This window comes from Cyprinus carpio, chromosome A23 (genome assembly GCF_018340385.1).
Source record: "Cyprinus carpio isolate SPL01 chromosome A23, ASM1834038v1, whole genome shotgun sequence".
Lineage (NCBI taxonomy): Eukaryota > Metazoa > Chordata > Actinopteri > Cypriniformes > Cyprinidae > Cyprinus > Cyprinus carpio.
In genome coordinates, this window is record NC_056594.1 from 3,272,580 (window position 1) to 3,294,580 (window position 22,001).

At 37.2% G+C, this 22,001-nt stretch overlaps 4 protein-coding genes across 6 annotated transcripts; all 4 read right to left on the minus strand.

Moving 5' to 3' along the window:
* Nucleotides 1-494: 494 nt before the first annotated feature.
* On the minus strand, nucleotides 495-6,363 carry LOC109081704 (myoD family inhibitor domain-containing protein 2-like). The gene is made up of 2 exons (XM_019096676.2): nucleotides 6,159-6,363; nucleotides 495-754 (listed from the first exon to the last, which is right to left on the minus strand). The coding sequence occupies exons 1-2, from the start codon at nucleotides 6,361-6,363 to the stop codon at nucleotides 495-497; spliced, it is 465 nt and encodes a 154-aa protein (XP_018952221.2).
* A 1,163-nt stretch (nucleotides 6,364-7,526) lies between these two features.
* On the minus strand, nucleotides 7,527-13,032 carry LOC109081705 (transmembrane protein 106C-like). 2 transcript variants are annotated; one of them, XM_042712620.1, is made up of 8 exons: nucleotides 12,745-13,032; nucleotides 12,070-12,286; nucleotides 11,617-11,680; nucleotides 10,375-10,534; nucleotides 9,821-9,955; nucleotides 8,525-8,574; nucleotides 8,373-8,426; nucleotides 7,527-8,205 (listed from the first exon to the last, which is right to left on the minus strand). In XM_042712620.1, exons 1-8 carry the CDS (start codon nucleotides 12,787-12,789, stop codon nucleotides 8,058-8,060), a joined length of 873 nt encoding a protein of 290 aa, XP_042568554.1. In that variant the 5' UTR covers nucleotides 12,790-13,032; the 3' UTR covers nucleotides 7,527-8,057. The 2 variants fall into 2 exon arrangements, with proteins under 2 accessions (XP_042568554.1, XP_042568555.1); XM_042712621.1 differs by having other exon boundaries at nucleotides 12,797-12,976.
* Nucleotides 13,033-15,810: 2,778 nt separating this feature from the next.
* On the minus strand, nucleotides 15,811-19,821 carry LOC109061810 (PTB domain-containing engulfment adapter protein 1-like). Of its 2 annotated transcripts, XM_042712622.1 has the most exons (9): nucleotides 19,705-19,817; nucleotides 19,330-19,393; nucleotides 19,122-19,193; nucleotides 18,925-19,020; nucleotides 18,693-18,830; nucleotides 17,596-17,700; nucleotides 17,143-17,202; nucleotides 16,637-16,709; nucleotides 15,811-16,215 (listed from the first exon to the last, which is right to left on the minus strand). In XM_042712622.1, the coding sequence occupies exons 2-9, from the start codon at nucleotides 19,372-19,374 to the stop codon at nucleotides 16,166-16,168; spliced, it is 639 nt and encodes a 212-aa protein (XP_042568556.1). In that variant the 5' UTR covers nucleotides 19,375-19,393; nucleotides 19,705-19,817; the 3' UTR covers nucleotides 15,811-16,165. The 2 variants fall into 2 exon arrangements, with proteins under 2 accessions (XP_042568556.1, XP_042568557.1); XM_042712623.1 differs by lacking the exon at nucleotides 16,637-16,709 and having other exon boundaries at nucleotides 19,705-19,821.
* A 411-nt stretch (nucleotides 19,822-20,232) lies between these two features.
* On the minus strand, nucleotides 20,233-21,799 carry LOC122135062 (E3 ubiquitin-protein ligase TRIM39-like). The gene has a single exon (XM_042712625.1). The coding sequence runs from the start codon at nucleotides 21,357-21,359 to the stop codon at nucleotides 20,799-20,801; it is 561 nt and encodes a 186-aa protein (XP_042568559.1). The 5' UTR covers nucleotides 21,360-21,799; the 3' UTR covers nucleotides 20,233-20,798.
* Nucleotides 21,800-22,001: the final 202 nt, after the last annotated feature.

Below are 22,001 nucleotides of genomic sequence, written 5' to 3' on the forward strand. Positions count from 1 at the left end.
GGCAGGAAGACATTTAAAGGTTTTTACTATGTTACATTCACTTCATGTATCATATAAGTGGCCTTTGGCTCATCTTACCCACACCCACCATTTTTCATGCTTTACACAATGGATAGGTTAAACATTCACATTTAGGTTTCGTTTTCACATCAGGGCACATGAGAGCATTAACTGAGCCATAAATGAAAATTCTCCTACTTCAGTGAAACTTTGCGTTGTCACTAAATCATCACAACTTCATGGACGCAAAACAAATTCACTTAAGGAGAATCGCAGATATATTCACCAAGTACTTTCCTTAAATTACATGTTGATCTTGTCCTGAAAATGCTGTCTTGTGCTTTATTTTGTTGCCAAAAAGGAGAGGTGACAATTCAACACAAGTAACTGCATCTCATTTTGAAACGCACGCCATATGGAATCAGGAATCAAGCACTGATGGAGAATCTCCGTCCTGGTTGATTTGCTCTGATCTCCAGACAGCTAGGAGGCTGTTAGCGGTAGCAGACCTCAGATATCTCCATCGCCAGCTCTAACAGCTCACTGGCATCTTGACAGGAGTTCATGAAACCACAGTCAAAATCCACGTTACAGCTGCACCAGTCTTTTCCTTTGGACGGCTCATCCGAGGTGCTGTAATACTTGTAAGAGGGGAAGCAGCGGCCAAACGCCCGCTCACAAGTGTCAGGCAGCATGGCCATGACATCACAGAAGCGGCAGTACAGGCAAGCCAGCAGGATGGAGGCGCAGTCATCTGGAGAGATGGAAATCAACAAACACATGTTTCAGAGAAACTGAATTAACACATTTCAGAAACAATTTCTGAAGAACATGGGAGCCTTGCTTGGCTATGCAGAACTTGAAAGTTTTTAGTGGGGTTATTTTTCAGATGTTGTGGGCCCATGTAGACTCCACACTACACACTCAGCAATCATTAGAGACATGGCAAGGTGGGCTCAAAACTGGGTTGGCTCATGGGTTTGTGGGGCCCAGGAAAGATCATGAAAATGGGCCCCAGCAAAACACACATAACATTGAAACTACACAAACATGACAACTGCACTGAAATAAAAGCACGTAAAATAAGCACACTGTAGTTGACAAATAACATCCTTTTGTTCAACATTAAAGGTATAGCTCACCTTCAGTTGCTGGTCCCCACTGACTTCCATAGTATGGAGAAAAGAAAAGAAAAGAAAAGAAAAGAAAAGAAAAAAGAAAAGAAAAGAGAAAAAAACTCTGCAAGCCAATGGGGACCAGCAACTGAAGGTGAAATATCCCTTTAAGATAAAAATATGGTCGCCATTAAGTGTTTGACTATTTTTAATCACCTTTCAGCTTTTATCAGATCACCTAAATAGTTGTGTGACAAATAAATGACGTAGCGATTGATATGAGGTCATAATAACAGCTTGTGTAAGAATTTTACTATAGAATGATGGTTAAATTTAAAATTCAACACTCAAGTCGAGTGCTTGAAGTTCCTTGTCAGTTACACACACAAACGCTTATTTAGTGCAGCTAAATGCATGTTAAAAAGTGTGGACCTGCCCTGTATGTGTAAGTCCTATTTAAATAATTATTTTCAAATATATTTGACAAGAACACACTATTTTAGATACTATAGATGTGTATATACACCTTAAAAAAATACAACATAATAAAACAATATTTTAGTCTCTCTACTTCACAATTTCATGTTTAATTCACTATTTTCGCCTAGAAAAGTAGTAGGATGAATTTCAAAATTAATTACAAAGAAACAGTAAGTAACACTGAATTAAACATGAAATTTTGAAGTAGAGAGACTAAAATATTGTTTTCTTATAAAATATATTTGAAAATATTTTTTTAAGGGGTATATACACATCTATAATACACATCTATAGTATGAAAGCAGATCTTTAGTATATATACAGTTTAGTTATTGTACAGATTAATTGCCTACATTTTTGCTCTGGATTATTTAATTAATTGTTATTTTTAATTCATTCATTCATACTAATCATACTACTTCTTACCTTTACATTTATTTACATTTTCATTTATTAATTTAGCAGACGCTTTTATCCAAAGCGACTTACAATTGAGGAATACAAGCGATTCATCACAGGAAGTGCTCGAAATACAACGTTTCAGACATTGATCAGATTAGTATGAGTACTAGAAAGTGGGAGAAAGCAAAGTTTGTTGGTTTTTAGGATGCAGTCAAATGTTGATGACAGAGATGAGTTTTCAGCTGATGCTTGAAAATTGTCAGGGATTCAGCATTCTGGATGGGGGTGGGAACGGTGAATGAAAATGTTCTGGAAAGTGATTTTGTGCCATCTGTGATGGTACCATGAGGTGTCGCTCACTTGTAGATCTCAGACTTCTGGAGGGGATGTAGATTCCTAAGAGTGAGTATGGTTGGTTTTCAAAGATATTTCTGACCAAACTTGATGGCGTAATTGTTGATAAACCTAGCTGGATGGTGAAATCATGCTGTGGAGTCAGAGTGGCAGGGAAGACAAGAAGCTCAGTCTTTGCCAGGTTGAGCTGCAGGTGATTTTCCTTCATCCATGCCGAGATGTCCGCCAGGCAGCCTGTGACCCGTGCAGCTACCATTGGATTATCTGGTTGAAATGAGAGATATAGCTTAGCAATGGTAGGAGAGGCCATGTGCTTGTATGATGGGTCCCAGTGATGTTGTGTATGTGGAGAAGAGGAGTGGTCCAAGAACTGATCCCTGAGGAACCCCAGTGACCAGTTGATGTGCTTTGGATACCTTCTCTCCCCAAGCCAGCCTGAAAGACCTACCAGTGAGACAGGATTCAAACCAGCGAAGTGTAATCCCTGTGATGCCCAGTGATGAGGGCAGACAGGAGGATCTGATGATTGACTGTGTCAAAAGTGGCAGATACAGTCAGCAGAATAGGAACTGATGATTTGGAACCAGATTTCGCAATCCACAAGGCTTCAGTGACTGACAGTAATGCAATCTCCGTTGAATGGCCACTCCTGAAACCTGACTGGTTAGTGTCCAGTTGGTTATTCTGTGAAAGAAATAATGATACCTGGTTGAAAACAACTCGTTCAAGTGTTTTCGCTCTGAATGGAAGGAGAGAAACAGGTCTGTAGCTATCTGCAAGAGAAGTGTTTAATGTAGGTTTTTTGAGCAGTGGGGTTACCGAGCCTGCTTGAATGCAGAGGGGAAGGTGCCTGTGAGGAGAGACGTGTTGATAAATGTGTGTGAGTGCTGGTAAAAGTGTAGGAGAGATTGCTTGGAGGAGGTGTGAGGGGATTGGGTCTAGAGGGCATGTTGCAGGAGAGCTGGAGAGGAGAACTTTCGATACTTCTGCCTCAGTGAGGGGACAGAAGGAGGAGAGGGGAGTTTTAGCAGTGGATGTGGCTGGTTTGAGTTCCTGTGTGTGTGGGGCTGAGAACTGACTGCTGATGGTTTTAGTTTTGTCTGTGAAGAATGTGGCAAAATCCTCTGCTGTTAAAGAAGTGGTGGAGGGGGACAGAGGAGAGAATTGAATGTTTTGAAGACATTCCATGTGACTGAAGCGCTGTTGATCTTGTTGTGGAAATATGAAGATTTGGCAGTATGGACTTCAGCAGGGAAAGATGAAAGCAAAGACACAGATACATTCTCAGGTCTGACGGATCTTTTGATTTGCACCATTTTCTCCGTGCCGCTCTGAGTTTAGACAGATGTTTGGACCGAACATCAGACAGCCAGAGGTTAGAAGCGATAGCACGTGCTGACCTGGAGGAGAGAGGACATATATTGTCTAGACAGGAAGTTAAAATGGAGCATAAAGTGTCAGTTGCTGCATTCACATCCAGAGATGAGAAAAAGGTGGGTGAGGGAAGAGATGACACTAAAGGGAGCATATGTTTTGCCTAAAAGTAACCAGTAGAGGGGCTGTTGGCACACAGGTAGCATTGTAGGATGTAGATTAATAAAGAAATGATCAGAGATGTATGGGGTTTTACCAAAATGTTGTCTGTAATACAATTGCGTGTGAAAATTAAGTCAAGCTGGTTACCTGATTTGTGTTTGTGGTGGTACGTAATAACATAATAATAATAATTACTTTTTTATTATTTATACTTTAGCAATAGTGCTTTCACAAACACTAATATAGCATGGTACAGTCATATATATCATGTCCAACATGCATGGTGACACCATAGTACAACACTTTTGTCTTTGATAGCGGCATGAATATTTGTAAAAGGTCATATTCTGGTGGTCACTTAGCTTTAATAAATATTCCCTTGCATATTTACTTTCAGTGTGCGACAGAAGTGCTGATGGTTGTTAAGTCCATTGTACATCACTCAGTCATCATTACCTCGACACTTCTTCTTGCATACATTATTTATTTTTGCAGACATCCGTGCACCGTGATAAGTGCAGTCTGCAATAAACGGCTCTAATTACACTGAAAAAGGTAGCAATCAGCCGTTCCAGACAGCGTGAGAGATGAGAGATGAACAAATCATATCTTACATCCTTTCATCAACACATGATTCCTCTGAATTGTGATCATGGCACATGTGTGGCCACACTTGCCACTTTGCACAGAATCAGACTAATGCCAAATGTGACGCCTTCTATAGGAACTCTCCATAGGTGTGTAATTATATTAAGGGTTGCTGGAGCAGAAATGGAGCACATAATGCACAGCTGGGAGAAATAAGTGGTCGTCTGAAGCCATTAATGTAACAGTATACAATCCCCTGGTGAACTAACCTAACAGCTAGAGAAACAGAGCAACCCAAATATAGTTTCACTGTATAAGCTGAGCACAATTCTGTTTCAATATATCTCAAAGTACAGGTTTATGGTCATCTATCTTACATAAGGATTTTATGAGCTCTGTCACTCCTGGAGTCTTTTAGCATCTGAGTGTTGATGTAAGTGCTCATAAAAGTGCACTTCACTCTGCATGAGAGCTGCAAGCACATCCAATTAACATGTTTACAAGTGTGTCCGGGACAAGAGTGAGTGACCGATACTTCAGCGGGTGTTGAAACAACAGCATTGAACAGTAAAGGACTTCAAACAGTAACCAAAAGCAACTCTAGCTATGTAGTTTCTGAGAATAAAATAACACTGTTAAAAAAAATCACATATTTGAACTTAAAAAGTTTAGTTGCTGCCTTAAATTTTAAGTATAATCAAACTGGTTGTGCAAGTAATTTTTAACCTAAATTATATTGAAATGACTTAAAAAAAAAACAACAACAAAAAAAAACAAAAACAAGAAGAATGGTTGAATCTCATATAATTTATAAAAAAAAGATAAATTGAAACTTACTAATCATAAATGTGTTTATTTTTTACAGTGAATATATAAAATCACTTTTGTTTATAAACAATAAAACATCAATAAAAGGTTGATTATTTTTACTTCTAAGACAAATTTAAAGTATTTTATGATAACAATTAAATATTTAATTTTACAAAGGCTGCATTTATTTGAGCAACAATTAAAATAATGGTTTTCTATTTTAAAATGTCATTTATTTCTGTTATGGCAAAGCTGAATTTTCAGCATCATTATTTCAGTCTTCAGTGTCACATGCTCAAAATGTATTATTATTATTATTTATTATTATCTTTTATAACAACACAACTGTCTTTATTGTCACTTTGGAACAATTTAATGTGAACTTGCGGAATAAAATTAATTTCTTCAAAAGACCAAAAAAAAAAAAAAAACTAAACTATTGAATAGTAGTGTGCAGATAAAATGTTATGCATTATATATACATACATGTAATTTATGCTAATAATAGAATAATTGAAATAATAATAAAATAATAATTGAATAATAACTTACATGTGGTGCCCATCTTTAAACAAAAAAATCATAATTTGTATATAATCAATTTGTCTTATTTATCAGTTTTATTAAATTATGTAATTATTATTGAATATTACAAATCCTTAATGTTATTAAATTATTTTTTTCTGTTTATCAACAGAAGGATATTTCATGAGTGTTTACAATTACACAATTAAACCTCAACTGTTTTACACACACATTAAAGTTAAACAGGTTTAGGGCCACTGTCCCAGAACAGAGCCTTCAGCAGCCAGGACATCTTCTACATACTGGACACACCAGAAACATCCAAACAGAGAGGTACTGAAGATGTACCTGCTGCGTCAGGCTGATAGGACTCAGAGGAGGTGAAGGTGCTGCTCTGGGTGCTGGGCTTTCCACACGAGCAGAGCGAAGCACTGGATGCTGCACACTCACTGTCCCCTGAGGACACGAGGGACACGGGCTCCGCTCCAGCGTCCCCGTCCTGCTCCGAGATGGTGCTCAACCTCCTCACCCCGCTAACCACAGCTTCACTCATTCTGCATGCAGGGTTAATGAGAATGCAATCATATTCAGAACAAATATTCATGCTAAAGTGAGAGATCAAAATCATACTATACCTTGAGTGACTCCAGCAGCAGTATCTCCTGATATGAGCCGGTTATTCCCAAGAACAAGTCAGCTAAATACTTCAGTCGGATCTGAGCTTAACACGTGCCAGAGTCAACCAATAGTTTGTCCGTTATGTTCTGAGCTTTACATGAACAAGATGTAATTGATAGTTTGGTTGTTGTGGATTAATATGAAGGCCTTGAGCGCGAGAAAGAAGATATGAGTGGAATATCTTTATAATAACCTGTGCTGAATAAATTATTAAACACCATCCATGTGCAAAGAGTCTCTGGAGAGTTTCCAGCGTGGCTGCAGTTTTGTGAAATGGATTTCATGATGTTGCTGCATCATTTCAGGGGTGGTTCTTTGGTTTAATGGGGCTAAATTACATTAAAGTTGACAAAAAAAAAACGCCAGTTTGCAAAGCTTTGTCCTGCTGAAGTGAAACAGTTTATATCCAAAATGAAGCATTAAGCAAGTAGAAATTGAGAAAAAAAGGGTGGCTACACAAAAATACAAACATACAGACAAAGAAAAAAAGAGTTTTATTTTTCTTCCCAATCTGTGTTCAAAACAAAAACCACATTAAGCATTTTTATTAGCATCTTATTTTATTTTTTTTTTTTTCAGTTTTGACGAAAAAAACAATCAAATCTCAAGCCACATTAAGGAGATTTGACATAGCAATAAATTAGCCAAATGTGCAACTTCAGGTAGAAACAAATGCCCTTCTTAAAACATCTACATTCTCAGGAAAAAAAAGGTACAAAAGTTGTCACTGAGGCTGTATTTTTTTAAATATTGCATATTATTTGTAAATTTTGTGCCTTTTAAGATGGTTATTGGTAATTAAGAATAGATTTTGTACCTTTTTTTTTTCCCTGAGACTAGCAGTAAACTGATTCTTATGGTTGTCGATTGTCTAATACATTAGATAAAAACTTGATGAAACCCCTAAGTGTATGAGTGAGAACAAAACATCCTGCTATTGTGCATCTAATTCCTTTTCAGAAGCAAAGTGATACTTAATTAATTGATTAATTGATTGCTTTGTAACATGTTCCCTCCTGAACAAAAGCTTTTTTTCACTTCACTCTATGAGAACTCACGTGCTGTTTTGGCTCTATGTAATTTGTTCTGATACTTAGTCTTTGTGACTGATGGATGGATTCCAGTTGATCGAGTCGCTTTAAAACCCATCCATCGATGAAATCTTCACCAGTAAACACATGAAGTCTTTGGCAATGCAGATACAATTAGAGACAATTGCATGAGACATAATAAGGAATGTATACAATATTTCACAGAACAGATCATACATCAAAACAGCATTTTAAAGTGCACCACATCATTGACAGCTTTTATCAATCCCTGCAAAATTATATAAGACCATTTTTAGATTTTAGACCAAGTGAGAAGCTCTCGAAATGGCAAAGACTTCCAACAGAGAGTTCGGTTGATTACTCCATCAATATCTGCACTGAGGGATCAAGTCAAGCATTATCTTACACCATAGCTGCTCTGTTCAGTGGCTTCAGTTTCAGTGTAGCACCAAACTGATGAAACCCAGCTGCCGCTGAGACTCAGACGTCTGATGATGAGCGTCTGCCGGCTGATGCTTCACCTGAGCAGCTTCCCACTCTGAGGTTTAGACCACACCAGTCCTGAGGGCTGGTGGATGGTGGAGCTGGTGCCACAGTCGATGTAGCGGTAAGCTTCCAGCGTGTTCTGTGCCGCCCGCACCAGGTAGGAGGTTTTCACAGAGGTCCTGGAGTGTGTAAGAGAAGCGGTCAGGACCATTTCATAAGAATCCAGAGGAAAACCCTTCATATACTCCGACAACGTTGTTTATAAAAGGCACAAATGCGAAAACTGTTCTTAAGGACAACAGCGAAAGACAAAAAGGATGTGAAAATGTAGTGATGAGAAACTTACTGCATGAACACCACAATGTTGTGGACCTTGATGCTTGCCATGGTGCAAAAGGCACTGAGAAAACAGAGTGAAAATAGTTCAACAACAGAAGATCAGACACACAGATTCATGAGATCAACTTGTTCATCCAAAGAGAATGATTTGATACTCACTAAACGTAAGAGAGACTTCCTCCAATCACCATGCTGACAGTGAAGTTGACCTGCATTTTAAAAAAAAAACGTTACTCTACAACAGCACACCTACTGTCCAGTACTCAATCTGTGTCCTGTCTCCCACAAAGTGATCAGAAGTGACAGTACAGACATTTATAATGTCACAAAAGATGTCTATTCCAAATAAATGATGTTCTTTTGAAATGTAAAGCTGAAATTTACTCATCCACAGGTTGTCCAAGATGTAGAGAAGTTTGTTTCTTTATCAGATTTGTGGAAATGTAGCATTGCATCACTTGTTCAACAAATGGATGCTCTGCAGTGAATGGGTGCCGTCAGAATGAGCTGATAAAAACATCACAATAATCCACAAGTAATCTACACCACTCCAGTCCATCAGTTAATGTATTGTCAAGGAAATGCTGCGTGTTCATAAGAAACAAATGAATCTTTTAACTTCAAACCATTGCTTCTGGCTAAAATATGAGTCTATAATAACACTTCATCCAATAAAAATGTGAAAAATCTCCTGTTGTTCTCTCACATCAAAATCCACCAACATACTTGTTTAGAGCTTTTTCAGACTGGTTTGGCTTGTAAACAGTGCAGATTTCTCTCCTGATTCAGACAAGATGACTCTTTCACTAGAGGAAGCATTATTATGGATTATGGACTCATATTTTAGCTGGAAGTGATGGTTTAAAGTGAAAACATCTTAATGATGGATTTGTTACGCAAACAATCACTGCACAAGTCATTAACTGATGGACTGGAGTGGTGTGGATTATTGTGATGTTTTTATCAGCTGTTTGGACTCTCATTCTGACGGCACCCATTCACTGCAGAGCATCCATTGCTGAGACACTGATGCAATGCTACATTTCTCCAAATCTGTTCCCATGAACAAATAAATCATCTCGAATGGCCTGAGGCCTGAGTAAATTTTCTGTAAATTTTCCATTTTTGGGTAAACTATTTCTTTATCATTTCTATTCAAAGAAAAAAAAAAACTACCTATCTACATACTACCTAAACTAAACTATGACTTCTGAAGGATCATGTGACACTGAAGACTGAAGTAATGATGCTGAAAATTCAGATTTACATCACTGGAATAAATTACATTTTAAAACATATTCAAATAGTAACAAAAAACATTAAAGAATAATATTAATGATTAATAATAATTTCCAATATTGTACTGTATTTTGGATCAAATAAATACAGGCTTGGTGACCATAACCTTTTGAACAGTAGTGTACATTAGAAAAGATGCTGTGGCGCTCATCACACCTGTCTCTGGCTGAGAGGCTGAATGTGGATGATGTTGTCCAGCTGTTGAGATCCATTCTTCATGTAGAGCACCTGGCAGCTCACGCTGTCCACCCACACCGTGAAGAAATTAGAGTTGCTGAAGTTCAATGAGCTCTGTTTAAAACACACACACACACACACACACACACACACACACACACACACACACACACACACACACACACACACACACACACACACACACAGAGTACAGACAGTAGTCAGTACATTTATAGGCCAAAATTAGTGGTTCTTTAAATTCCGAGTCTGACTGGAAGAGCTTATTTTTTATTGTACATACAATGTTTTGATGTTCAGTTTAACTATTCTAGACTGGAGCTGCACTGAGAATATTACAAGTATAAGCTTTCACATTTCGATTTTGAAGGAATATAAATACAATTAGCCGAGAAGTGACAATTTTGATTGCATGTTGTTTCCAGGCTCTAAAATAAATGACAATTTAAACACAGTTTATTTAATTTCTTCATATCATTTAACCCATCATAAAAAAAGAGATTTAAAATAATCACCGTCATGTTGATGAGCACTTTGCTGTTGTTGCGGTCAAAGTGCACAGTCACAGAGCGAATGCCATCATCAATGACCAGCACAGGACGAGGAAACAGGAAGAAAGCCACCAAAAAAGATGCCAGCAGACACAAGATCACTGACAGCACCACATACAACTTCCTGCCAAGAGAAGAATTGCAAAAACATGATTTTAAAGACATTTTTAGTAAGAGATAGTTCAACCAAAAATTAAACAGTTAATTGTCATCATTTCCTCACCCTCAAGTTATTCCAAACCTGAGTTTCTTTCTTCTGCCGAACACACACACACACACACACACACACACACAATATTTTGAATAATGTTGGTAACAAAACAGTTTCTGGTCCCCACTGACTTACAAAGTATTTTGTTTCTATAGAGCTCGACCGATTGATCAGAAAGCACATTCAGCCGTGTCACAGTTTCACATTAAATCTGTCCCAGATCAGATCGTTGTTAATGCACATAATGAATTCACTTCACCCTAGGCTGTAGAACTGTGTATTCTGCCAAACATTTGTCTTTCTGTGGCTCTGATAAAGCATGCTCCAATTAGAGAGCTATGATATATACTGAGCTTTCTCTTTGCTGTGTAAAATATTGAGTTGATCCTCTGCTGATTTTCTAAGTTTGCCCACTTACAAAGAAATAAGTGTAATGTGTTATTTCTGGATTTTTTGGTTTATATTATTTATTTATGTGTTTGAATTGAAATTAAATTATATTGTGTGTTTCTTCATTTCTTTGTAAAATCAGCAGGGGATCAAATCAATATTTTCCCCACTGTACATAATTTCAATGCTATGGCCTTGGCGTAGATATTTAAAGATGACCATCTTAAAGAACGAATGCTGAAATGAAATGAGAACTCTTTACAATCAGAGTCCATTTGTAACATTAACTAAGGTTTGTAAAAGCTGTGGAAATTTTGTTCCTTGTTAGAGTGTGTTAATTTCCACATTTACTGTTAAATGTTTAAAGCTGCTTCTGTTAACATTAGTTAAAGAACTATGAACTAACTATTTTATTTATTTACAGATTATGGTTCAGTAGCTATCAGTAAAAGCCTTTATGGGATGACCTCTGTCCCATACTGTGGGCGTTGATGGTGTTTATCGGCTGTTTGGTTTCAGAATATCTTCCTCTGTGTTCAACAGAAGAAAGAAACTCGGATTCATAAGTGCAGAGTAACTGATCTGTGCTGCGTGTGATAACTTACGTTCTCCGTGGCCGTAACCTTTGATCGCTGTAGGGGATCAGAGCAACTAACTCATTCATCTGCCCTGAAAGAGAGAGAGAGAGAGAACCTGATTCACTCAGAAGTGCAGATAACATGCAGAACCACACCAGGTTCATGTGGTCATCTACATGACCTCGTGACCTCAATCAGTAACACAGATGATCTGGTCTTTAACACAACACCCTATAATGGATGTGATTACTCAGTAAAAGTCTTTAGGATTAAAGGATTTAAATGCAAATTAAAGAAAGACTTTCATGTTTGGATATCCCTTCACTGAAAGCTCATCTGTCGCTGTGAAAAAGTTCTTCTAATATTTAGTGAGTGTAAGTGATTCTAATCCTGGGATCGTTGACTTGTGCATAAAACGTCTTTTGGTCTGGTTTTAGAGCTGCACTGTGACATGTTTTAGCCAATCCTTCAGATGCACACCTGACGGGATGCGTCCGGACCCCTGGCAGGTAGGACAGGTGATGCTGTCTCGGCCTGTGAACTCCACGTACGGGAACTGGGCGATGTCCTCCTGTATGTCCGGACCGTCTAGAGAGTCATCCCCCCCCATCAGAGGCCTGCTGTGACGGGACAGGAGCGAGCGGCACACAGATGCACCCATGAGAAGCACAGACCAACTCCAGCCTGATACCAGCGACTGCAGACAGATGATCAGGAGACAGTAAGTGCACACACACACACACACACACACACACACACACACACACACACACACACACACACATATATATATAGTAAGTAATCCAAAAGTAGTCAGAATACATGACCTAAAATGAGTTATCTGAATTATATTACTCAATTTTTATCATGCAATTTCTTTTCAGTAACAGACTACAATTTGTATTTTTTGCACACACACACACAGAGAGAGAGAGACACAGACACACATGTTGTCCTTGTGTGTGTGTGTGTGTGTGTGTGTGTGTGTGTGTGTGTGTGTGTGTGTGTATAAGTAAGAACATCATTTTGTCCGTTTCAACCCAGTCTATTATGTGTTCAGCTGACTGTAGCAAGTTTATTCGACTGTAACGTTGTCAAACTACCGGCATGCATTAGGAAACTATATTTTCAGAGTGTTTGCGTTTGGAAACTTACATTACGTGTGAGTTTGCGGTCAAGCTCGTGAGGCTGAAAGAGCATCGGTTACCTTTGATCTGTAGATCCGGACAGATTTCAGCGCTGCCGCTGCTGCTGCGTCTGGTTCCGCTGAATGTCACGTGTTTGTGTTTGTGTCTCACTCTCTGGCGCTGCTCTGAAGGCAGTGAGCAACACATCGACTCTCTACTGCCTTCTGTCGCTCAGGCGTGTCATTCTCGGAAAATAAGCATCGGCTGCTTATTTAACTAACAAAACAAGGGTATTGCGTCCAAAATAGAAAAGCTATTTTCTAGTGATGGCTGCTTTTGAAGCAGTGCTTCGTGAAGCTTTGAAACATTTGCGAACCATCTGTTTCGAACCATCTGTTTCGAATCATTTGTTTCGAATAATTTGTTTCGAATCATCGGTTCTGCGCGCGTGTCAACTGCCAAAGTCACGTGATTTCAGTAAACGCGCTTCGTTACGTCACAGAAGTTTCGAAATTCCAGCGGCTAGCCGAATCACTGAATCAGATTTATAAATTTGTAGACATTTTTAATAAGACATTTGGATCGTAGTATAATCTCTTATTGGCATATTTGGACAAGTCCCCCACAAAACAAGAAATGCAAATTAATAAAAGAACACGTATTATATAGACAAGACATATTTAACGATGTGCTAATTTGATGATTTGTTCATTGCATTTAACATATTATATTTTCAATAAAACATTTCAATGGGTTTTAAAATCTATTTTCGAATCTATCGAAATTTTTCATGCAGTTTTTCAGTAAAGACGATATTATTTTATTGAAGAATTTATTGTTGCATCTTTCCCAAAAAGACTCATGGCTGTATTAGATCAAAAGTGTGCTTCTACTAAATACTGAGCAAAGGGTCTGAATACTTAGGACCATGTGATATTTCCGTTTTTCTTTTTTAATAAATCTGCAAAAATGTCAACAATTCTGTGTTTTCCTCTCAGTATGGGGTGCTGTGTGTACATTAATGAGGGAAAAAAAAATAACTTAAATGATTTTAGCAAATGGCTGCAATATAACAAAGAGTGAAAACTTATTTATGACATTTTCTATAAGATTGGATGTATTTAAACTTTTTTATTTGGAGGAGATTCTCTGAAGTGAAGAGTGAAGTAAAAGTAAATCAGATGTGAATATTTTACAATTAGGTTTAAAGTTAAGGTATCGTGCTTTGTGAATGTGTAATTTTCCCATCATATAAATAAAGTCCAGAGTATCCTCTAGCCAGTGCCGGCCCGAAGGGTTGTGGGGCCCTAGGCGAGATAAAAAAATTGAGCCCACTGGTGTGTAAAACAGTGAGAGAGAGAGCACAAAAAAGTGTATACATTTTTATTACCTGTAACAAACTCAACATGTAATACATGTGTAAAAATATTTAATCAGATTTAAATAAGTTTGCAAGTACTGCAAAATATTGTAAAATATTGTAAATGAAAGTGCAAGTGTGTTGAGAAACACAAATAATTTAAATATTATAAAAATAAAGGATACATAAACAAAATAAAATAAAATACAAATAAATTCTATATTTAGAATGTGGTGAACTGAAACATCTGCAGCAGGTGCCTCGGTTGGAGTGGCCTCTATAGCTTGGGAATCAGAAGGATGGGATTCTGAAGATTGAAGTTTTGCCTTAGGATCAGCGGATGGCCCTTAAATATACAATAACAGAAATTAATGGATAATGTAATGATTGATTTCAATGCAGTAATGTATCTACAATGTTGTATAATATAAAATGAATACAACCAGTGTGTTATATCAGAGTGCAAACTAAAAAAAAATATATTCTTTACCAGGAGTGCTATGAATAATTCCAGATGTAGCAGCATCAAATGTCTCTGCAGCTGTAGGTACACTGAGAAATTTCAGCATAGTCCCTGGTACATAAATAAAGCCAGAAAACACTAATTTAAAAAATAAAGTATATAATTATGACATATACAAATAAAGCATGAATCAAGAGCATGTATTGTAAATGCATAACATACAAATATGCATACATAACTAGAAATACATAAAGTTTTTTTAAAGACTTTTTTTATCAACAAAACTTTGCAATAGATATTGGACAGTGGGTTAAATTTGAATTTGGAAAGAGGAGGAGACATGACATGACATGACATTTAGCATGAATTAGTGGGATGGAAAATTAATTGATTATTTAATGAAACATACATGCTGAATGTGGCATAATTTTCTCTCACATATCACACAAGTATGTCTGTGATCATGGGCATCATCACATTTATTAAATCAAGTATTAATACTACACTAATAAATAATGTATTATGTTTAGCGAAACATACCTTTACTTTGAGCCTGCTTTTCTTCATCTGCTTTTATTTTCTTTATTTTTTATTATTAGTAAAGTTATAGTTTGTGTGCCATTTAATTTCAAATTAAAATAGCATCAATGTGCATTGCATAAATTAGAAATACGTCGATCAAAATAGCAACCAGACTTATGACGTTATATTACTTAAGACTTATTTAAGACACTTTTTCGAGTATATATCGAAAGGAATTTAGAGAGATACGTGGCTATGTGGAATATGTGGAATCTGTACTAGGAATTACGACATTCTAGTTCACCCAATAGCCTATTGCGGGAGGTGTTATGCTAAATAGAGTGTGTGGTGCTGCTGTGTATGTATCTTTTTTCCACTTTTATTTAGACAGTTTTATTATTATTATTATTATTATCGTTTTCAGCTATTTGTCATGTATGAATTATTCAGAGATATTCTTTTAATAAAATATATTTTGTATTTTGCTCACCGTCATTGTGAATTGTATCGTGTTTAATGGGGTCTGTGCATTACAAATGTGTTAAAATTGACACATGACCCCTCATACTATATGTGAACAATTGAAAAAATAGAACAACTAAAAATGCGTGGTATCATTCGCGAGCCGCGGGGCCTTCAAATCAAAGAGGGGCCCCAGGCGATCGCCTGTTGGACGGGCCAGCACTGCCTCTAGCTCTCTGCTGTCAGAAACAACAGAATGAAATGTTACATAGACAAAAGAATACAAGTAAAGTGAAGAGGCTGAAATCTGAAGCCAGGATTGTTTAGTGTAAGGAACAAAAATACAACAAATGTGAGAGAGATTCTTCCTTTTCTTGGGAAAAAGAGCAGAGTGGAGAAGATTCTGAATGAATTAAATATTTGTTGCATGGATAATAATGATGAATAATTTCAAAACAAATTTATTTTATTTTTGATTTTATTTTTACAGATTTTTACAGATTTTTACAGATCATTCTTAAATATCACCTTTTTAAAAAATAATTATAGTGTATTGCTGTTCCTAGATATAATGTTTAATATGGAAGCGTCTGAAGGAGCTCATCTGCTGGAGATGTTGGTGTGCCACGAGTCAGTATCTGTTCAGAAATTGCTCTGCAGAGGAGTCATGTCATCTTCAGAAAAAAATCTCACTGGAGAAAGAAAAGAGACAAATCACAAGAACGCGTATCACCAGCACACATCAACACAAAGGTCAGCTTATGGGGATGAATTTCTTAAAAACAAGAGCAAAACCGTTGATTCCTCAAAAAACATTGTGCTTCCTCACAAATGAAAAACATTTCATACTTTTAGAGTAAATAATGTATGAATTCTAGTGTTATGGCCATTACAAACTCCCCACAAGGATATACAGCTGCTGAGTGTGTGTGTGTGTGTGTGTGTGTGTGTGTGTGTGTGTGTGCGTGTGTCAGTGTGTGTGTGTGTGTGTGTGTGTGTGTGTGTGTGTGTGTGTGTGTGTGTGTGTCAGTGTATGTGTGTGTTTGTGTGTGTGTGTGTGTGTGTGTGTGTGTGTGTGTGTGTGTGTGTGTGTGTGTGTGTGTGTGTACATACCCTGTCCTGATCGAGATGAAATTTGATCAAGTTCAGACTCATTTTCAGAAATGTCCTGTCCTCCACCAGCGTTCTGTAAGATACATATCTGAGTTCACCGAGAGCAACACACTGAATTCGGGTTATCATTTTCTTTTAGATAATAAACTCTCTTAAAGGAATAGTTCTCCCAAAATGAAAAGACTTCATGTTCTTCCCTCTGGAGCTGAACACAAATGGTCGCTAATAAAACTGTAAGTCTTCAAAGTTTACATTAGTGCTCCACAGAAGAAAGGAAGTGCAGGATCAGAAAGATGTAAGGGTGAGTAAATGATTTTCATTGTTGACTGAAAGATTCCTTTAAGCTTTTCAATACATACAGATACACTTCAGATATGCTTGTGCTTCTGTGTTTGTGTGTGTGTGTGTGTGTGTGTGTGTGTGTGTGTTGTTAAACATGTTTGTGTATGTGTTCTGTGGTGTAGCTGTAGGCTCATAGGTCATAGTGTGCCTGACACATAACCCACCTCTCCACTGGCTTGCAGTCTCCTCTTCAGCTCGGCGTTCTCTCGCTCCAGTACCTTATTCTGAACAGCAGAGGGAGATTTTAGACGGTTCCAGCATTCACACACTTTTCAATCAAACCCACTGTATGCCACGAGTCTACAGCAACACATAACCTAACGTTGCACAGCATTAATGGTCAACATGGCTCCGTGGCTCAGCCCTGATGCCAATAAATCACTTTTAGCACTTTATTATGACTGTGTGAGTCACTATCTGCAAGTACAAGTTAATATGCCATGCCCTAAAATGTATCAGGCCTCACAAGATCAGATTTTCCTTATGATTTTTAAACCTATTATAGTCAGTTTTCTATCTTTTTTTTCTGCTCACATTAAAATGAATAAACAGTAGATTAAAGAGATGTTTTGACTGTGTTCCACTTCATCTTGTCGCTCCGTGTTAAGATGGGTTACCTTGTGTCTCAGGGCCTCCACCACCAGGTCACGATCACCTTGTAGATTTCCATCCTGCTTATAAGCCTGAAAGGTGTCACCGATGATGGAAACCAGCAGATGGGACTGACAGAAATAAATAAAAAAACAACGCAGATCAACTCCAAAAAGTAGGCTATTTAAGGTAAGATTGGTCCCACTTTATATTAAGTGTACACAATAGGTGCATTAATTAAAAAGTGAGTACTTAGTAGTTAAGGCCACTTAATATAAAGTGCAGCCGTAAGATTTAACACTGCATCAGTGTAAGTGAATGCTAGATTTTCTAACTTTTCTTATTAAACAACTTATGAAACAATTCTTATTAAAATGTACTATTTACTGAAGTTTTTAAAACAAATACAGTGTACCCACTGTAAGGCTGATATTAAAACAAAGATTAAATGGATGTGGATTTTCTTGTGAAATATTATTGTAATTAAAATAACAATGTTCTACTTGAATATATGCTAAATTGTAATTGATTCCATTCAAAGCAGAATTTTCAGCATCTTCAGTGTCACACGATCCTTCAGAAAGCATTCCAAGATGCTGTTTTGCCGCTCAGTTGTTTGCTTATTATTATCAATGCTCAAAACAGTTTTAAGTGCTGCTTCATAGTTTTGTGGAAATTTTGGTGAACACAAAGTTCAAAAGATCAGCACTTATTTCAAATAGAACAACCACTGTTGGAATGTCATTTTAATGGAAAGAAAAGCACTTCGGTCAACTCTAGTTGTTTTTAATGTGCTAAAATACAAATAAAAGTTGAATGCACTATATCAAGACTCCGCCTCTAGGGCTATTCAGAGTTGAGGGATCGACTCTTTTGGAGTCACTAAGTAATGTGATTGCATCATCTGTGTATAGCTAAAGATTTTGCTGCTACTGACTTTAAAACAATTCAAGCGCTTCCCATAGACTCCCAGGCAGAGCAATAAGAAGGCTATGAAAACTATAGGGGCTTCACAATTTTAAGTGTTAAAGTAAAATAGTGAACTAAGTTAAAGGTAAACATTGAACTAAAAGCATTGATATGCATTATCAAATCTAACACATTTAGGATTTCCAGAACTCACAAACTTCTTGCTCTGGAAGATGTAGCAGTGGTACATGTCCGCCGCTGGGTGTCTGGCCACAAAGCCGAGTATTTTGGGCCGAGTCGGATGCACTGCGCAGAATGAAACAGAGGACAGAGTGCAGGAGTACAGCATGAACTGAGAAAACCAGAGGGAGAGAATAAATGAGTTGCTCGCTGCCGTACACATATGTGTCACTGTCTGAGTTTGAGTACATAGTCCTCAGTCACACCTTTGTTTTATGCTCTAGAATGTCAATAGCGCTTCTGGTCAGAAACACATGTACTTTAGTTTTCTTCATTTTCTCATCCATCTCTATGTTTGGATCCTACAAGGGAAGGAAAGTGGTAATAATAGAGTGCAGGACAAAGGATCAAGTTATATAATATCTCTATGGCTACAGTACAGTGAGAATTATGGTTTTATTACCTGTAGGGCTTGTACTGCATCTGTCAGAATCTGCATCCCACCTGGACGGACCACCTGGATACGACCCAAAAACTACACCCAATCCACAAACCCCATTAACAGCTACATTGTGATAACATTAATCACATTAAGAGTATTATTTAGTACATAAATGAAACAACATTATTGGCATTTAGACCATAAATAATATGATTTAATTGATACTCACTTTAACTGAGAAGTATATTTCGCTATCGTCATCTATGTCACTCATTTTCACCACTCTATCGTCTCTATTTAAAAATGACAAAATACGCAGTGTGGTAAACAAGTCAAGATGACATGTTTCAAATATTTTATTAAAGCACTGACACACTGTGGCCTGAAAGTATTTGGACTCTTCTGGCACACTTTAAAATGTCTTAACATTGAATAACAAAGTAACAAACCAAATTGGATTTGCAAAGAAATGCTACACAAACCTTTCTCAGAACTAACTTGCCTTATATCAGTATATAACACACCAGAAAGCACAAAAAACACTACATATCCAAAATAACTTTAAACGTGGATCACACACATAAGAAACTGTATATGCACTTACGTTTGGATGAGAACTTTGTATCGCTGAGGTGATGTTCTCTTCCGCCGTCTTTCAGGGTTAAAGTTGTATGATGTTAATGGTTAACTGTAAATGACTTTTCTTTATGGCACGCCAGGCCTGATAACCAGTCAGCTATTACCATCTGTTGTTTTACCATTGTGATGCCATATCTGTTTATGAACATGTTATATAGCCTGACAGACAAGTTAAAGAAACACTTTATTGTGTTTCAATTTAATATTGATATTATTGTTTCAATTTAATATTTGAAATTTATGCTATAACCAGTTTATATGTGCAAAGTGAGGATAACTGAACTGAAAGAAATTCTGTATAGAAGATCAATAACAAGTTGGCTGTAATCAGTAGATGGTGCTGTTGTAAATAAAATAATGGCATAAATGTACTGATGTGACAAAACAAATAAAATATTATATATATATATATATATATATATATATATATATATATATATATATATATATATATATATATATATATATATATAATGTATGTATGGTACAAAATTAATTTACAAGTTATATCCATTCAAGTTATGTAGGTTTGGCAGACCAAATGAGTTTAAATAATCCTAAACATCTAACAAAGGTGCAATCATCCAGCAATGAATCTAAATAATTCAAGAAGCATAAGTAATCTGCTCATTCATAATGCAGCATGTATTCTGCACACACAGTAATGTTATAGATGTTACATACCCTCTGCATACAGTATATTGAGATTTATTACCAAAGTTCATTAGAAAAAGCACAGAGAGACTGTGGGGTGATTTGAGTCAAAACTATTTAAATGATGTAGTAAGGAAGTGTGAACAAGTATTTCTTGTTTTTCAGACAATCTGATGTACATTTGATTTTATTTCTGTTCAGCCACTGTACACATAAAAAAAAAAAAATCTTTGCTGCAGGCATTTTTGGATATGTAGTAAAACTTAATCTGCCCCTGAAGAATGTTGTCCGGTTGCATGTGTGTTCATGCAGATGTTTATATAATAAATGCATAAAGGACAAAAAAAAAGACAGAGATAATGAAGAGTGTTACATAAAGTGAAAATGAAAGCATGTTCGTATCAATCAAGCTCCACTCAAAAGAGTTATCCATGACTCCTCTGAAGTAGAGTGGATCCCGAATGCAGGATACACTATGTCCTTGAACACAGCACTAAATGTATGAAGGTGCTGCCTTCGCCCTCCTTGACCTGAGCTGTGGAATGCAATAGTTCCTCCTTCGTAATCCAGGGTCACTTCGACCCTCTTTGGCGGCATGACCAGCCCTTCACCTACGGACACATTAGCCAAGTCGTAGCACGCCGTCAGCTTCTTGTTTTTCCACTGCAGCCTCCAAGAGCTGGTGTTATGCCCCAGCCTGCTGTGGTCACCTTTGCGCGGGATGCTTTTATAGCACAGTCCCAGAGACCACATACATCCAGGACCAACCTCCACTGCCCACATGTGAACCCCTGTGGAGAAACTCTGGGTGCACATGACCTGAGTGGCCGTGGAGAAGCGTTCGCTCTGATCTCCAGCCGTGTTGCTCTTAACTCCGGCACACTGCTTGACTGTTTTGAGATCGCTGGAGAGCAGAAGACTAGGATGGGCCGTGGCTGGGTTGAAGGTCAGGTCTAGAGGGTTCATCAAGCCATGGAGGTACTCCAACAATATCTACATGCACAGTTTGCATTCTTTTACTGTCACTTTTACTGCCATTCCCATTCATTCAAGTGAAAGCACACGCAAAACTCTTATGAAATACCTGAAAAGCACTGATAATGTTCACACTCTGTTTCTTTAAGAGCGTCTGAATTTGATTGTTTACCAGATACAGAAAGAGCTACACTGTCTGTGGTGTTGCTTCATGAACAATCTACCCATCTATCTTCAAAGATTCATCTAGTTAAGGGCTAACGAAACTAGACTTCTAGGTATCATTTAAACAAATCCCTTTCAGTTTCTCCTATTTTAGGTGTATTCCATTAGCTACTTATAGATGTTGCACAAACATTTCATTCACAGTTCAAAAGAAGTCAACTTGTAATTGTGTTTGCTTTTCTCTGATATATATATATATATATATATATATATATATATATATATATATATATATCTATATATATGACTGTTCCAGAAGAATCATGCTTATTCAAACTGAGGTGACACTAATGTGCCCTCTCGAATTTTCAAGCCATTTCCCATTGCATTGCTAACTACATTTCTTAATGATTGTACAAATTGTTGGTATTTATTAATTTAGCATGATAAATGAAGAATTTAAGGTAA